General features: G+C 39.7%; 1 protein-coding gene across 2 annotated transcripts; it reads right to left on the bottom strand.

The window, feature by feature from the left end:
• Positions 1-4,443: 4,443 nt before the first annotated feature.
• On the bottom strand, positions 4,444-16,620 carry LOC121372332 (organic cation transporter protein-like). Of its 2 annotated transcripts, none has more exons than XM_041498629.1 (5): positions 16,327-16,620; positions 12,993-13,219; positions 10,988-11,169; positions 7,657-7,808; positions 4,444-4,909 (listed from the first exon to the last, which is right to left on the bottom strand). In XM_041498629.1, the coding sequence occupies exons 1-5, from the start codon at positions 16,593-16,595 to the stop codon at positions 4,807-4,809; spliced, it is 933 nt and encodes a 310-aa protein (XP_041354563.1). In that variant the 5' UTR covers positions 16,596-16,620; the 3' UTR covers positions 4,444-4,806. The 2 variants fall into 2 exon arrangements, with proteins under 2 accessions (XP_041354563.1, XP_041354562.1); XM_041498628.1 differs by lacking the exon at positions 4,444-4,909 and adding an exon at positions 6,278-6,712.
• Positions 16,621-16,957: the final 337 nt, after the last annotated feature.

Below are 16,957 nucleotides of genomic sequence, written 5' to 3'. Positions count from 1 at the left end.
CAACATAGCGGCAACTGACAACAAGAAAAAGGTCAGAGGCTCAAATCAAGTAGCTCGTGCACGTTCGCAGTGACCGCCGATCAACCGTCTAACATATTTTTCAATTTTTCTCCCAACTAGTCTAGACGCCGTCTAGCTTGGTCGGAGTCGCCGTCTAGACGCAATTATGGTTGGTTCGCGTACTGTAGGTATAATGCGAAGTCCTGTAGAATACGATGTCGATTGTTTTATTCCCATCCCTACCAGTACTTCACTATTCTTATATCGTTGTGTATGCTGTGGTGAAGCAAAGTTCTCTTCGAGGCAGGTAACAATTGTGTGACGTCATTTGTTATGGTAACATAATGACAATAATATGCTTAGTGGGTAGAGCTCGATTTTGTGTAGGGTATGAAGTGTATGGGTTTTTTTCTCGTTGAAAAAAGTGCTAAGCAACTATTAAATCGTTGTTTATGCTTCCAAAACTCCCCCAAAGTCCCCTTGGTATTACTCCTCATGTCACTGGTCATTTTGAATTAACCCGCTATATTTTTTCTTTTGTAGCAAGGGATCTTATATATGCGCACCATCCCATAGGCAGAATAGCACATACCACGGCCTTGGATATACCAGTTGCGGTGCATTGGCTGGAACGAGAAATGGGAAAAGAACGTTCCAAATCAAACGTATTTGATTTAATACCGCCCTGTTATTAAAGTGAACTCAAAAATTGTAATAGTGAATGTACTTACATGTATCATAATTATTGGCATTCGATGTCAATAAAACATTTAAAAATACAAATTACTTCGCTTATTTTATCAAACTATTTTCAGTCAATCTGTCAAATGACATTATTTTTCAGTCACTTTGCAAAATGACTGAAAATTTCATTCATTTTAAAAATGGTCTGATTAAAGACATTGTTTGCAGCATATCCCGAATAACAAAGAAACATTTAGTTTTTTGTATTTATTTATTTAAAATTATCATCAGTCATCAGTTACGCGATCTGACGCCATATAACAGTAAATAAAATGTGTTGAGTGCGTCGTTAAATAAAACATTTCCTTCCTTCCAGTTACGCGACAGAACAACATTCGACATTCAGAATATTTCGCTGCAAGACGCAATTAACACTCTTTAAAAACTTCAATTCAAGTAAAGGTGTTTGTCCATCAAAACAACCAATTCAGAGTGCCTTAGGAATAAACCATAATATGGGCTGGCTAAAACATAAAGCAAAGTAGTACTTAATCCACGCCAAAACCTTCTAACACTGTAATTGTATTGAAAAAAAACAAATGAACGAACGCCACAATTCTGACAGTAAATATATAATTTTTATCATTTGATAGAGAGTTCTTACGTAACGCCCCATCCACGGGCTCCCATTTTTGTAAGGAAGAGGGGTGGGCAGGCTGGTGTGGGATTAAAAAAAAAAATTGGCAAACGTATCACTACGCATTTTTACATGGAGTACAACTAATTTTGCGGGTAGAATGATGAAAATACATAGTAAAAACGTCTCAAGTTAGCATATTTTCCACGAATTATCCCTATCGTTTTTGTGGGAATTTAAGGATTTGCTTCGCCACATCTGGCCCCGGTCTCGCACGCTTATGTTAAGATTATTTAAGCTATGTCTCCATGTGCGCGTATGCGCGAACGTGTGCGTACGCGTTTGCGTAATGACTGTCTCCATGTGTGCTTAGAAGAATGTGTAATTTTTTTTTAAAAAGGCATAAAAACGTGTAAATTGAGTAAGTAGCCATCGAAACATGAGTAGGGGAAAAGTTCTGGATCTCTAGGATTGTATATGCAAATATTGTTTCTCACTATTTCCAACAGCCGTTCAAGGCTTTTTTCTGACACTTTAATGGTTTTAATGTTGAAAAGATTGAAATCACGAAAAGTAGCGCACACAAATTTAGCGGGAAATTCACCGATGACGTAATGTTATGGAATTTGTGTGTCTGTACTGCGTGAGCGTAGAGAAAAATTTGCTACATGTACCAATTCTGTGAGTACGTTAGTTTTTACGCAGACGTTCACGCATGCGCATACGTACACATAGAGACACCACAATTTAAATACATAGAGAGAATTTTCAGATACGCACACGTTCGACCATACAGACACATGGAGACATAGCTTAAAGGTGATATCAGTCATTAAATCCAGGGTTATATTACGAGTTTGGGCCCATTTGACTATGTCTCGTTCCAGTCAGTGCATCACGACTAGTATGTCAAAGACAGTGGTATGTGTTATCCTATCGTAAAGCAATTGTAGGCTTTTGCATACGTTTTAGTGAAGTCATAGATTACGACGGTAAAATTAAGATAACTTTGAAAATCTGTAGCCATCGGTAGGCCAATTGGGCTATTTCTCGTTCAAGCCAGTGCACCACAAGTGGTATATCAAAAGCCGTGGTATGTGCTATGCTGTGTGTGGGATGGTTCATATAAAAGATCCCTTGCTACTAATGGAAAACATGTAGCGGGTTTCCTCTCTAAAACTATTTGTCAAAATTACCAAATGTTTGACATCCAATGGCCAATGATTAATAAATCAATATGCTCTAGTGGTGTCGTTGAACAAAACAAACTTTAAACAAACGTTTTGTTACAAAATATAAATAGCACGACACATCATCTCATTACCAAGTAATTTATTTCCTTGATACACATGTAATATATTAAAGAAGCATGGCTAAAGTTGATAACTAATTGGACATATTTGAGGTAATTATAATGGGTATTTGCTAAAGTCTTTTGTACCAAAAAAAAAGAAAGATAGAACAAATATACATTCCTTTGCGGTACAAAATTACACTATAATAGCTTCTAACTATTTGAATTGAATATTTAAGATCGCTACGTCTTCATTCTAGACTCTAAAATATCATACCTAATGATGCAGATTATAAAGACTAAATATACATATATTATAATCTATTAAATAAGATAAACATCCGGTTCCGTATTTCCGGTGATACGTTGTTCAGTACAGTTCCGGTTACAGTTTGGTATCTGTAACAAAGTTTTCATTCACTACTCCATCGATTTGTTTGTTGTGCTTTTCGGGAAGGTCCACGCTTGATTTCTTAGCTTCGGAATTTCTGAAAGTGAAATATTGCCAGAATTGTCTGGAAAATGAACGCTCGTTTCGCGATACTTCGAAACCTTGTTTAAGCAGCCACCAATAGACGTCTAAAATAAATGATAGAATGTTTAATAACACGCCAGCACAAAACGTACATCGCGATTGGCTACTGAGTATAAAAACAAAGGGAGGAAATGTTATATTTAACGACGCACTCAACACATTTTATTTACGGTTATATGGCGTCAGACATATGGTTAAGGACTACACAGATATTGAGAGGAAACCTGTTGTCGCCACTTCATGGGCTACTTTTCGATGTTCAGCAAGGGGTCTTTTATATGCACCATCCCACAGACAGAATAATACATACCACGGCCTTTGTTACACCAGTTGTGGAGCACTGGCTGGAACGAAACAGCCGAATGCAGGGGCCTAGCTTCCATATACGCAGGTACGCACCTGCGTACCACCTGAGATTACAAATATTTTTTAAAAATTAAAATATATGATTTAAACGCACAGCCAATAGCGTTTTATTCCATCGCCGAAAAAATCTGCGTACCACCTGAAAATCCCAAGCTAGGCCCATGCAATGGGCCCACTGACGCGGATCGATCCTATATCGATTGCACCTCAAGCGAGCGCTGTACCACTGAGTTACATCCCACCCCATCAAAACAAAGGTAAAAAACACGAATATATTTATAACTAATATAAAAACTCAAAAAGTTAAATTTGAGACAATACATAATGGTTCGCTTTTGGACGCCGTACAACATAGCTTAAAGGTGATATCAGTAATTAAATCCAGGGTTATATTACGAGTTTGGGGCGGGACGTAGCCACTTGTTACAGCGCTTTCCTTATGCGTGGTCGGTCTAGGATTGATCCCCATCGATGGGCCCATTTGGCTATGTCTCGTTCCAGTCCGTGCATCACGACTAGTATATCAAAGACAGTGGTATGTGTTATCCTATCGGTAAGCCATTGTAGGCTATAGCATACGTTTTAATGAAGTCATAGATTACGACGGTAGAATTAAGATAACTTTGAAAATCTGTAGCCATCGGTAGGCCAATTGGGCTATTTCTCGTTCAAGCCAGTGCACCACAAGTGGTATATCAAAAGCGTGGTATGTGCTATCCTGTGTGTGGATGGTTCATATAAAAGATCCCTTGCCACTAATGGAAAACATGTAGCGGGTTTCCTCTCTAAAACTATTTGTCAAAATTACCAAATGTTTGACATCCAATGGCCAATGATTAATAAATCAATATGCTCTAGTGGTGTCGTTGAACAAAACAAACTTTAAACAAACGTTTTGTTACAAAATATAAATAATACGACACATCATCTCATTACCAAGTAATTTATTTCCTTGATACACATGTAATATATTAAAGAAGCATGGCTAAAGTTGATAACTAATTGGACATATTTGAGGTAATTATAATGGGTATTTGCTAAAGTCTTTTGTACAAAAAAAAAAGGATAGAAACAATATACATTCCTTTGCGGTACAAAGTTACACTATAATAGCTTCTAACTATTTGAATTGAATATTTAAGATCGCTACGTCTTCATTCTAGACTCTAAAATATCATACCTAATGATGCAGATTATAAAGACTAAATATACATATATATTATAATCTATTAAATAAGATAAACATCCGGTTCCGTATTTCCGGTGATACGTTGTTCAGTACAGTTCCGGTTACAGTTTGGTATCTGTAACAAAGTTTTCATTCACTACTCCATCGATTTGTTTGTTGTGCTTTTCGGGAAGGTCCACGCTTGATTTCTTGGCTTCGGAATTTCTGAAAGTGAAATATTGACAGAATTGTCTGGAAAATGAACGCTCGTTTCGCGATACTTCGAAACCTTGTTTAAGCAGCCACCAATAGACGTCTAAAATAAATGATAGAATGTTTAATAACACGCCAGCACAAAACGTACATCGCGATTGGCTACTGAGTATAAAAACAAAGGGAGGAAATGTTATATTTAACGACGCACTCAACACATTTTATTTACGGTTATATGGCGTCAGACATATGGTTAAGGACTACACAGATATTGAGAGGAAACCTGTTGTCGCCACTTCATGGGCTACTTTTCGATGTTCAGCAAGGGGTCTTTTATATGCACCATCCCACAGACAGAATAATACATACCACGGCCTTTGTTACACCAGTTGTGGAGCACTGGCTGGAACGAAACAGCCGAATGCAGGGGCCTAGCTTCCATATACGCAGGTACGCACCTGCGTACCACCTGAGATTACAAATATTTTTTAAAAATTAAAATATATGATTTAAACGCACAGCCAATAGCGTTTTATTCCATCGCCGAAAAAATCTGCGTACCACCTGAAAATCTCAAGCTAGGCCCATGCAATGGGCCCACTGACGCGGATCGATCCTATATCGATTGCACCTCAAGCGAGCGCTGTACCACTGAGTTACATCCCACTCCATCAAAACAAAGGTAAAAAACACGAATATATTTATAACTAATATAAAAACTCAAAAAGTTAAATTTGAGACAATACATAATGGTTCGCTTTTGGACGCCGTACAACATAGCTTAAGGTGATATCAGTAATTAAATCCAGGGTTATATTACGAGTTTGGGGCGGGACGTAGCCACTTGTTACAGCGCTTTCCTTATGCGTGGTCGGTCTAGGATTGATCCCCATCGATGGGCCCATTTGGCTATGTCTCGTTCCAGTCCGTGCATCACGACTAGTATATCAAAGACAGTGGTATGTGTTATCCTATCGGTAAGCCATTGTAGGCTATAGCATACGTTTTAATGAAGTCATAGATTACGACGGTAGAATTAAGATAACTTTGAAAATCTGTAGCCATCGGTAGGCCAATTGGGCTATTTCTCGTTCAAGCCAGTGCACCACAAGTGGTATATCAAAAGCGTGGTATGTGCTATCCTGTGTGTGGATGGTTCATATAAAAGATCCCTTGCCACTAATGGAAAACATGTAGCGGGTTTCCTCTCTAAAACTATTTGTCAAAATTACCAAATGTTTGACATCCAATGGCCAATGATTAATAAATCAATATGCTCTAGTGGTGTCGTTGAACAAAACAAACTTTAAACAAACGTTTTGTTACAAAATATAAATAATACGACACATCATCTCATTACCAAGTAATTTATTTCCTTGATACACATGTAATATATTAAAGAAGCATGGCTAAAGTTGATAACTAATTGGACATATTTGAGGTAATTATAATGGGTATTTGCTAAAGTCTTTTGTACAAAAAAAAGAGGATAGAAACAATATACATTCCTTTGCGGTACAAAGGTACACTATAATAGCTTCTAACTATTTGAATTGAATATTTAAGATCGCTACGTCTTCATTCTAGACTCTAAAATATCATACCTAATGATGCAGATTATAAAGACTAAATATACATATATTATAATCTATTAAATAAGATAAACATCCGGTTCCGTATTTCCGGTGATACGTTGTTCAGTACAGTTCCGGTTACAGTTTGGTATCTGTAACAAAGTTTTCATTCACTACTCCATCGAGTTGTTTGTTGTGCTTTTCGGGAAGGTCCACGCTTGATTTCTTGGCTTCGGCATTTCTGAAAGTGAAATATTGACAGAATTGTCTGGAAAATGAACGCTCGTTTCGCGATACTTCGAAACCTTGTTTAAGCATCCACCAATAAACGTCTAAAATAAATGATAGAATGTTTAATAACACGCCAGCACAAAACGTACATCGCGATTGGCTACTGAGTATAAAAACAAAGGGAGGAAATGTTTTATTTAACGACGCACTCAACACATTTTATTTACGGTTATATGGCGTCAGACATATGGTTAAGGACCACACAGATATTGAGAGGAAACCTGTTGTCGCCACTTCATGGGCTACTTTTCGATTTTCAGCAAGGGGTCTTTTATATGCACCATCCCACAGACAGAATAATACATACCACGGCCTTTGTTACACCAGTTGTGGAGCACTGGCTGGAACGAAACAGCCGAATGCAGGGGCCTAGCTTCCATATACGCAGGTACGCACCCGCGTACCACCTGAGATTACAAATATGTTTTTAAAATTAAAATATATGATTTAAACGCACAGCCAATAGCGTTTTATTCCATCGCCGAAAAAGTCTGCGTACCACCTGAAAATCCCAAGCTAGGCCCATGCAATGGGCCCACTGACGGGGATCGATCCTATATCGATTGCGCCTCAAGCGAGCGCTGTACCACTGAGTTACATCCTGCCCCATCAAAACAAAGGTAAAGTACACGAATATAGTGATAACTAATATAAAAACTCAAAAAGTTAAATTTGAGACAATACATAATGGTTCGCTTTTGCACGCCGTACAACGTCGAGTTATGTTTAACGCCATACAAATTTCAATGCAATATAGGACCAGTGTAATCACGAGCCAGAGACCAGCTGGATACATACATGTGTACAGTTTTGAAGGTATTCTAATATAAGAAAAAAATAGTAATGTAATGGTTGAAATAGTTTCTCTTTAATAGGCTATATTTTTAAACTTACTGTCCAAAATTCTTCGCATCCTCTATGGAATCCGGAATGGATCTGTTAAGTGTCTCTGGTAACCATAGTGACAACACTCCGGCAATCACGGCGGCTGACCCAAACACCAACAAGGGAAGAGCGGTGGCGAACTTGCCTTCTGTAAGCTTACCCTGAACAAAAGAAAAAACAAAATCACACACTTTTCTTCCAGTCTCGCCTTAGGCCGCGATTCCACTCGCATAGACTCGCAGGTTTTATAGACATACTAAATTAGGACATGTGTGGACATACTGTACAACGTGTGTTGACCGCTGCGGTTCTTGACATGCGCAGACACGACGGAGCAGAGGGGGGGGGGGGGGGGGTGACCAGAAAATCCATTGGGGGGGGGGGGCAGTGACATGAGGTGGAATGCCAAGGGAACTTTTGGGAAGGTCTGGAGGGGCATCGTAAATTTTTTTTAATTAATATATAATAAAATTATAACTATCGCAAAATGTATGGGGGCGGGCCACTGCGCCCCCCCCCCCCCTTAAATCCGCCTCTGGTTTACCCTGTTCCATTTATTTTATACCTGGTAAAAACATTCGCGATTCACAAGTGGACAAGCACCTATAGATCTCTAGACAGATCGCAGTTATCCAGTTACGGGTCTCTACGGTCCCTTTACGTTAAAGGGACAATCCCGAAATGACAACCATTGTAAAATGTTTCCGACCAGTAGAGCCTTTTTTGAAGACGTAACATACAAATTAAATACATTTTCTCATTTAAAATATCAGTGTCTGTATTTACAAGGTGTTTGTTGTTGTCCTAATGCTTGTAGTAGCCCAACCCGGATTTTACCTCCCAATAATATATATCACGAATTAAAGTAAAACCTGAGTGCTACAAACATTAGTATACGACTGCAAACGCATTCGATATACAGAAACTGGTATTGTAAACAAGAAAATGTATTTAGTAGTCGCCACTGAGGCTCTGTTATTGCAAACACCTTACAATGGCTGCAAACTCAGGACAGTCCCTTTAAAAGAGAATCAAGATATTGGCTTGCGATTCTGTCATGAATAATGCTAAAAACTTTACCGTAGCTGTTTCAGGATTTGGCTTCATCCTTGTATCAAAAATGATATTTTATTTATACAGTTTGATGGTCATTTGTAAAAACAAAAGGTTTGTTTATTGATTTTTTTTGGAGGGTAACATTTTTGTCAAGAAACTTGTGCGTGTGTTTTTTAAATCCTAGTATGTTTAGTATGAGTTTTGGCACTATTCATTGTAGAGTTACCTGCCATTGCACAAGTTCCCTATTGACGGAAACAACCGGCCTCGGTGGTGTCGTGGTTAAGCCATCGGACATAAGGTTAGTAGGTACATGGCTCCCACCCAGAGCGAGTTTTAATGACTTCATGGATAGGTGTAACATGCTGTCCAGCGATCCTACTTTTCCTACTTTTTTTTGGTCTTTGTTCTATTTTTCCTACTTTTTCCTCAAAATACCTAGTTTTTCCTACTCTTTTGTTTGAAAATGCTGTGAATTGATGTTAAAATGTACATATTCCTTGTGTTAGTATAAAAGTCAGCGGTTATAGTATTTTTGTTTTTTGGCAGTAAGATATATCTCCCAATTTGTGGCACCATATAATCTCAACCAATTAAAATTACACCCTGAAAGCTAACAATTAATTTTTTCCAATGATTAACATGATTATAACGTACAATGTATAATATGTATCACTTCAAAATCCATAATACATTATTGAAAACTTAAATTAATCATGTTAATTTGTTTTACTGTGCATTAACAATATTATGCATGTAAATATGTATATTGATTAATACAGTATACAATAATTTGAAATAACTGTATAATGTGACTGTTACATAAGATTCATATTATTTTGGAAAGAACAGAAAATACAGGTACAAACTGAGAACCACATAATTTGTTTTAGTGTTTTTTCAATAATACCACTTTTTGGATTTAACATAGGTTTTCCCAGTATGAGCATGAATAATGTCGCTACGTACTGTTTCAATCCTACTTTTGTCCAACTTTTTCCTTCTGTTTTCCTACTTTTTTCCTTCTGTTTTCCTACTTGTTCTACTTTTTTCCTTCTTTTTTCCTTCTGTTTTCCTACTTTTTTCCTACTTGTTCTATATTTTCATTCCTTCTTTTGTCTTACTTTTTAATAAGGGTGTGCTGGACAGCCTGGTGTAAGACCACTACACCCTCTTCTCTCCATCCTCTCTTCTCTCTCTCTCTCTCTCTCTCTCTCTCTCTCTCTCTCCAGTCCAGATAGCCGGGGGGGGGGGGGGGGTGTGTGTTCAGGACAGCGTGTTTGAACCTTAATTGGATATAAGCACGAACGATAAGTTGAATGAATTGACGGAAACGGAGTGTAGCACGTTGTTGTGGTCCCACGCTTCGGTTATCTGGGCTGTCCGTCCAGGACAAACATTAATGGTTAGATGTTATTGGTGGAACAATTCGGCACCTATAAGCCTTAAAGTCTATGACATACCCATCTGGCTAACGAGGCTGGTTTTCTGGTGTGAATATCAAATAGTATTTATCAATAAACGAGGGGCGGGACGTTGACCAGTGGTAAAGCGCTCGCTCGATGCGCGGTCGGTTTGGGATCGATCCCCGTCGGTGGGCCCATTGGGCTATTTCTCGTTCCAGCCGTGGTATGTACTACCCTGTCTGTGGGATGGTGCATATAGAGGATCCCTTGTGCTAATCGAAAAGAGTAGCCCATGAAGTGGCGACAGCGGGTTTCCTCTCTCAATATATGTGTGGTCCTTAACCATATGTCAGACGCCATATAACCGTAAATAAAATGTGTTGTGTGCGTCGTTAAATAAAACACTTCTTTGTTTATTGATAAACGCGCCACCAGCCCGAAATATTTCCCCCCAACATGTTACATCTCTAAGTTTACGAGATGTTATAAAGTGGACTGACCTATTGAGTTGTTGCTTTGTTTGTAATGTTGACTGTCTGACTTTATTTCATTATATACCGTCTTGTTTGTTCATGCTTTTTTATTATTTCAACTTCCTTTTCGTGGTTCTTACCCAATTACGATTCAGGCACGCTGTCCTGGGCACACACTCCAACTACATGTCTGATCAGAGAGGTAGGTCAGTTTATGGTTGGTGAGCGATACATCGGTGTGGTGACATTACATCTCAAAATTAAGCCGGTATGGGGATGCGAACCCAGTACTTACCAGCCTAAAGTCTAATGGCTTATCCACAACACCAGTGACGCTTAATGCACCAGCAAAGCCTAATGCCTAAAGAAAATACATTATTAAATGTAAACTTATCACTATCATACCAAGTCAGCGATGTACGGTGAGATTATCCCACCCACTCGAGCAAACACAGAGCCCCATCCAATCGCAGAGTTCCTAACGATGGTCGGGAACAGTTCCGCAGAGAATATGTAAATGATGGTGAATGCCGCAGACACGCACATCTTTCCAATCATTGCCAGAACCAAGACAATAGTGCCTTTATCTGTAAGTAAATCATGTATTGGGTAAGTGAATGAAATAGCACACACACAAACTCACACACGCACACACACACACACACACACGCGCGCGCGTGAACGCACGCACGTACATGTATTATATAATAAACTTGTAAAAATAGTAGTAGTTTAGATTTGAAACAAGGTATGAACTAACTGAGGGTGTTCCACAAACGTAGGGGTTTTCCATTTCAAAAACCACCATCCGCAGAATTAAAGTAAATAACTTGTATGCATCAACAGAATATATTATAATTCCTGAGGTATGTACCTTTTATCCGTCACAAAAAAAAAAATAAAATACATTTCAGGTACTACAAATACAAGGGCGATCAACAACGCATTGTATTTGCTAAGACTGATAATGTAAGCAAGAAGTAAATCTGGTACATAAAGTCCGCCTACCGTTCTACTTCATGTGTGACCTGTCGTTGTGCATACATTTGCATATTAATGATATATCGTGCATATTAATAAGCCACGCCCCCTCAAATCCTCAATACTGGTGATTTTTCCTTGCCCCCCCCACCAAAAAAAATATCTGCTACGGTTGTTAGTAATGTGTAACTTAACGGTAAGACGGAAGCAAGCAGACACTGGCGGGGCTGACTGATATCGAGAGTGCCAAACAAATTCTTTACGGAGTTCGGGGATATGCTCCCCCGTAACAGTTTTGAAAATTAGATGTCCTGAAATCCAAATTCCTGCACTCTACAAGTCAAATTCATCTCTGCCTTAGATTTACTACCAATAGCATTTTTTAATTTAGAATTATTGGGAGAGGGGATGAATTACCCAGCCTCCCCCCCCCCCCCCAAACTCCCTCCGCTCCACCGTGCCTGTAACTAGGGTCATCGGTTTTAACACTCACCATTAGTTTTAAAACGAACTAGGATGAAAGTCCATATTCGCAACCATGAATAAAATCAAACATCGAAAGGGCGTGGTAACGGGAACACTTTGCTCTGGAAATTGGCGTAATAGGCCTGCGGCCAATTTCACAAAACACGTAAATTTACGTCTGCCACTAGCAGTTATACCAGGCATACATTTACAAGTGTTTGGCATCTAGTTCATGTAGAAACGTACATCATTACAGAAAGATGGAGCATTTTAAGGACAAAAGAAAGTGAAATATGTGTTCTTCTTACTATGTTTGTTGTACTACAGTAGTAATAAGGATTGCGGTTTAGTCGTAGATTTACGTTTACGTGCAAAACTAGGCTTACAATGTTTTGTGAAATTGGGCCCTGATCCAAGCTTTTGGAGAAAAGAATTTAAAAGGGCTGCGCTGACTGGAATATAGGTGCCAGATATGAACTAGGGTCAATACTGGTGTAAGGCAAAACGAGTGAAAGGTTGCCTTATAGTTAAGTGTTTTTCTTCTGTCCAATATCACCGAGAACTATACTGGGTACGATGCCTGACATGTGATTATAAATCATGCTTGTTGGATGCATAAGCGTACGAGACAGGTGGGTGGGGGGCATCTTACCGGAGCTGGGCAGATAATCGGACAAAATGAGCTTGCCTGAAACCTTTTCACCATGTATTTTCATCATTCTACCCACAATATTAGTTGTAATCCATGTCAAAATGCGCAGTGATTCCTTTTCCAACACTATATACCCGTTTAGCGTATTGCTAATATGAATAAATATTGTTATCCAGAGTCGGGCATTTTCGATTAATTCGGGGGAAAATCAGCTTGCCCCCGACCCCCACCCTCTCCTCCCCCACCACCTACAACAATGGGAGCCCGTACGCCTATGGCTGGAAGAGTTACAAATGGTCTCCAGATACAAACCTGACCCTGCGTACAAAACGGGAAATATAGTGAAGACACAGGCGAGGCCACCTATAACCATACAGGTGCAGTGGACCTTCTTACGGCCGACTCGACTCAGTATGATAATTATAATGATGTAACCGAGGAATTCCACCGCATTGGCCACTTGGAAGTTGAGGTAGATGTCGCCACTGAGGTTGCTGACGTTCAGGGTCAAGCCATAGTACATCATGCTCGTGACCATCCTAAAAACAAAACAACATAGTTATCTCTTCTTTCTTTTTTTTTCTTTTTTTTTTCTCCCCCCTCAACTAGTTTGTTATATTACTACTCAAAAGAATTTAAGGGTCAAAAATTTATAACCAAATAAGTTTCAGAGTGTATTAGATTGATAATGTAAACTACACCAAAAATTTAATTTATTGTTCCATATTTACAAAAAACCACAAATAAATGTCACTGTATACAAGAAAGTCACATGACATGCTGTCAAAGTTGAAGGTTGTCAAATATGGATTTTACACATTAGAACATTCGTTTAATAGTGTGTGAATCCACCCCTGGCGCGAATACACTCGACACATCGTTGCCTCATGCTGTTGATCAGACGTCTGAAGAACTCTTGGGGAATGGCCTGCCACTCTGCCATAAGAAGTTGACCCAGATCACGAAGGATGGCCGGAGGGGCATGGTTATCCCGAACTCTCCTGCCTAATTCGTCCCAGGCGTGCTCTATTGGGGCCAAGTCAGGCGAATATGCTGGCCAATCCATCCTGGCGATACCTTGTTGTCTGAGAAAGTCCGTTACCACCCTGGCGCGGTGGGGTCTGGCATTGTCATCCTGCAGAACTGCCCCGCCGCCAATCTGCTGAAGGCCTGGGAGAACCAACGGCCGGATAATCTCATTCAGATAGCGGATTCCATTCAGATTGCCATCCACCACATAGAGGGGGGTCCTGTGGTGGATAAAGATGCCGCCCCACACCATGACGCTGCCACCACCGAACCGGTGACGTTGTCTAACGTTAACGTCAGCGAAGCGCTCCCCAGGACGTCTGTAGACACGAACCCGACCGTCATTGAACTGGAGACTAAACCTGGACTCATCAGTGAACATCACTCGACCCACTGAACACGTTGCCACCGCAGATGAAGCGTGCACCAGTGACGTCTGGTCGTTCTGTGACGTGGTAGGAGTGGTGGTCGAACAGCCTGGCGACGGCAGCGTAGATTATTGGCTCTCAGACGATTGCGTATGGTTTGATCAGACACTCGAGTTCCAGTCGCAGTCCGCAGATTGTCACGTAATCGGCGTGCAGTGGTTGTGCGTTGACGTAGAGCCATATTGGTGATGTAGCGGTCCTCTCTATTTGTAGTGCTTCGGGGTCTTCCCGAACGTGGACGATTTCGAACAGAATTCGTTGCTTGGTACCGTTGCCACAGTCGGCCAACGACACTCTGACTGACACCAAGTCTCAGAGCAACATTTCTTTGCGTATTGCCATCCTGAAGCCAAGCAACAGCCCTTCCTCGATCTTCGATAGTCAGTTGACGTCGTACCATTGTCGAATTTGGAGTGTGCACCGTACACGAACGCAAGCTCCAATTATACGGAAATTCAACATTGGGAACATGGAATACATATGCAAAGCGTGCAAATGAAGCGCTTTGTGAAAAAGCAAGTTATGGGCACTTAGCAGACCTTTCGCTTTCGCCCTAATTTACGTGCAAATGTAAGCATGTTTTCGCCATTAGAACTAGTCGACAGTGTCAATGACAGTGGATTTTAATTAATTTATGGGTTGCTTAGACCCACTTTCGTCAAAATGGAACAATACCATGCGTGACATTATGGTCTAGCTAATATAATTGACATTCAGAAAATAATGTCGAAAATATCGTCTGACCCTTAAATTCTTTTGAGTAGTATATATACGTCGTCGTGGTCATCGATCTTCACAAAGGTAATTGACTATTAGTATTTTCCGAGGTACACATTTGTTAATAGCGCAGACTCTAAGTTAATCAACCTGTGAAAATTATATGGACACTAAGTTTAGTCAATCTACAAACTTGTAACTCACATTTGGATAAGGTTAAAACAGAGAGAAGCTAAACTCTGTGATGTTTAAACAGAGAAATACTTCGAAAAATAACTAGAGCTTGGCTCGATAACCATTACTTCTCAGACGAACGTACGTTTTTAGAATTATAAAAAAATAAATTTTGGGGTATTGCAAAAATCTGGATGACAAGAACCACTTCAGATGTAGAAAATTAATATTCTAAATAATAAAATGTAAGTACATCTAATTTAAATTATCAAAAACGGCTTTAATAGTGAGAAATACGTCGTAGTGTTTAAAAACTAGGGCTGTCACTTTAATATGCTTTAACATTTCACCATGACGACAAAAAACATATTAGAATTACCAAAATTGGTAATTTAAACAGGATATTGCAAGTAATGTGTGAGTTAACGTTTACAACGCTGTCTAAGTCAAATATATTTTACACTGCCTAATAAAAGTTGAAGTTTTGACGTAGTGTTAGAGAGGAAACCCGCTACATTTTTCCATTAGTAGAAGGATCTTATATAAGCACCATCCCATACAGAGGATACCACATAATATCACGGTCTTTGATATGCCAGCAGTCGTGGTGCACTAGCGGGGATCGATCCCAGACTGACCGCGCTTCAGGTGAGCGCTCTACCACTGGGCTACGCCCCGCCCATCACTGTATAATAAGGTCAAAGCCTTTAGTGTAGAATAATTCGCCATTAGTGCTACGTGTAACTTGAGAGACCGACGTATCATTAGGAATTTAATTGATGTATTATACAGGGCTTCTAGATTATGGTAGCCCCACCCCCATGGTCAGTGATATTAAATAACTACTATCGCATGCCCGACGGCTAATGAAAAACAAAGAAGTTGCCAAATGCTGTATTTAACTGTATTTTGTAAATACGAATATCCTTACCCCCCCCCCCCCCCCCCCCCCCCCTCCCCAATCTAGGGACTTTTTAAACTCCATCTCCTTCTTTAGACGACATATCCGATTATTCCTGTTAGTAAAATTGTATTTACGTAAAGTAGGGCTAATGAATTTTTAAATGTGGCAAGTAAATGTTTCAAATCACTGATCCCATGGCTAGTGAATTTTTATTAAAATTCTAGAAGCCCTGATTATAAATTATAATGGGTATAGACTACTACGAAAAGAATATTAAAACAGAGAAATAAAAAGTAATACTGCATTGGCAGTTGGACATGATTTTTGTGTAATATATTACATATCACACTGGTCATATCTAGGCCATAACTTATTTATTAGGACTGCATCTTACCAGTTAATGTAGATAATGACAGTTCTACAAAACAAGGTCCTGTTTGTGAAAAGATCCCAAACTTTGCTTTTCGGCTCGGAATTTTCCAAGTTGTCTCTGTCAAAGATTCTGTCTGGTAGTTCAACCTTGTTCACTTTGGCTGCTTTCTTTATTATAGCCTCGGCCTCTTCGATCCGTCCTTTCTGGAGCAACCATCGTGGAGATTCGGGAAGAATCCTAAATCGGTTCCGTAAAGTTAAATACACAGACTCAGAGCCACTCTTTGACATACTATGCCCGTGCTTATAAAACGTTTAAAAGAGTCCAGACTCAATCTCAAATGACGTCACACACATAGTTTGTAAGGCGTTGCCATGACGTTAGGGTCGCACGCTATTAGAGTCTTGAGTCTAGACCAGAGGCTCCGGGCCCCTACCCCCCGGGCCCCACCCCCCCCCCTAAATTTTGCGATAGTTATAATTTTATTATATATTAATTTTCATTTTTTTTTACGATCCCCCTCCAAATCTCCCCCAAAGTTCCCTTGGCATTCCACCTCATGTCACTGCCCCCCCCCCCCCCCCCTGGATTTTCTGGATCCGCCACTGTAGACTCTAAACGTTTTATAAGCACCAGGCCTGGTATAGCAAAC

Source organism: Gigantopelta aegis, chromosome 4 (assembly GCF_016097555.1).
Source record: "Gigantopelta aegis isolate Gae_Host chromosome 4, Gae_host_genome, whole genome shotgun sequence".
NCBI classification, from domain to species: domain Eukaryota; kingdom Metazoa; phylum Mollusca; class Gastropoda; order Neomphalida; family Peltospiridae; genus Gigantopelta; species Gigantopelta aegis.
Note: the sequence above shows the minus strand (reverse complement) of the source record. Positions and strands in the feature narration are given on the sequence as shown.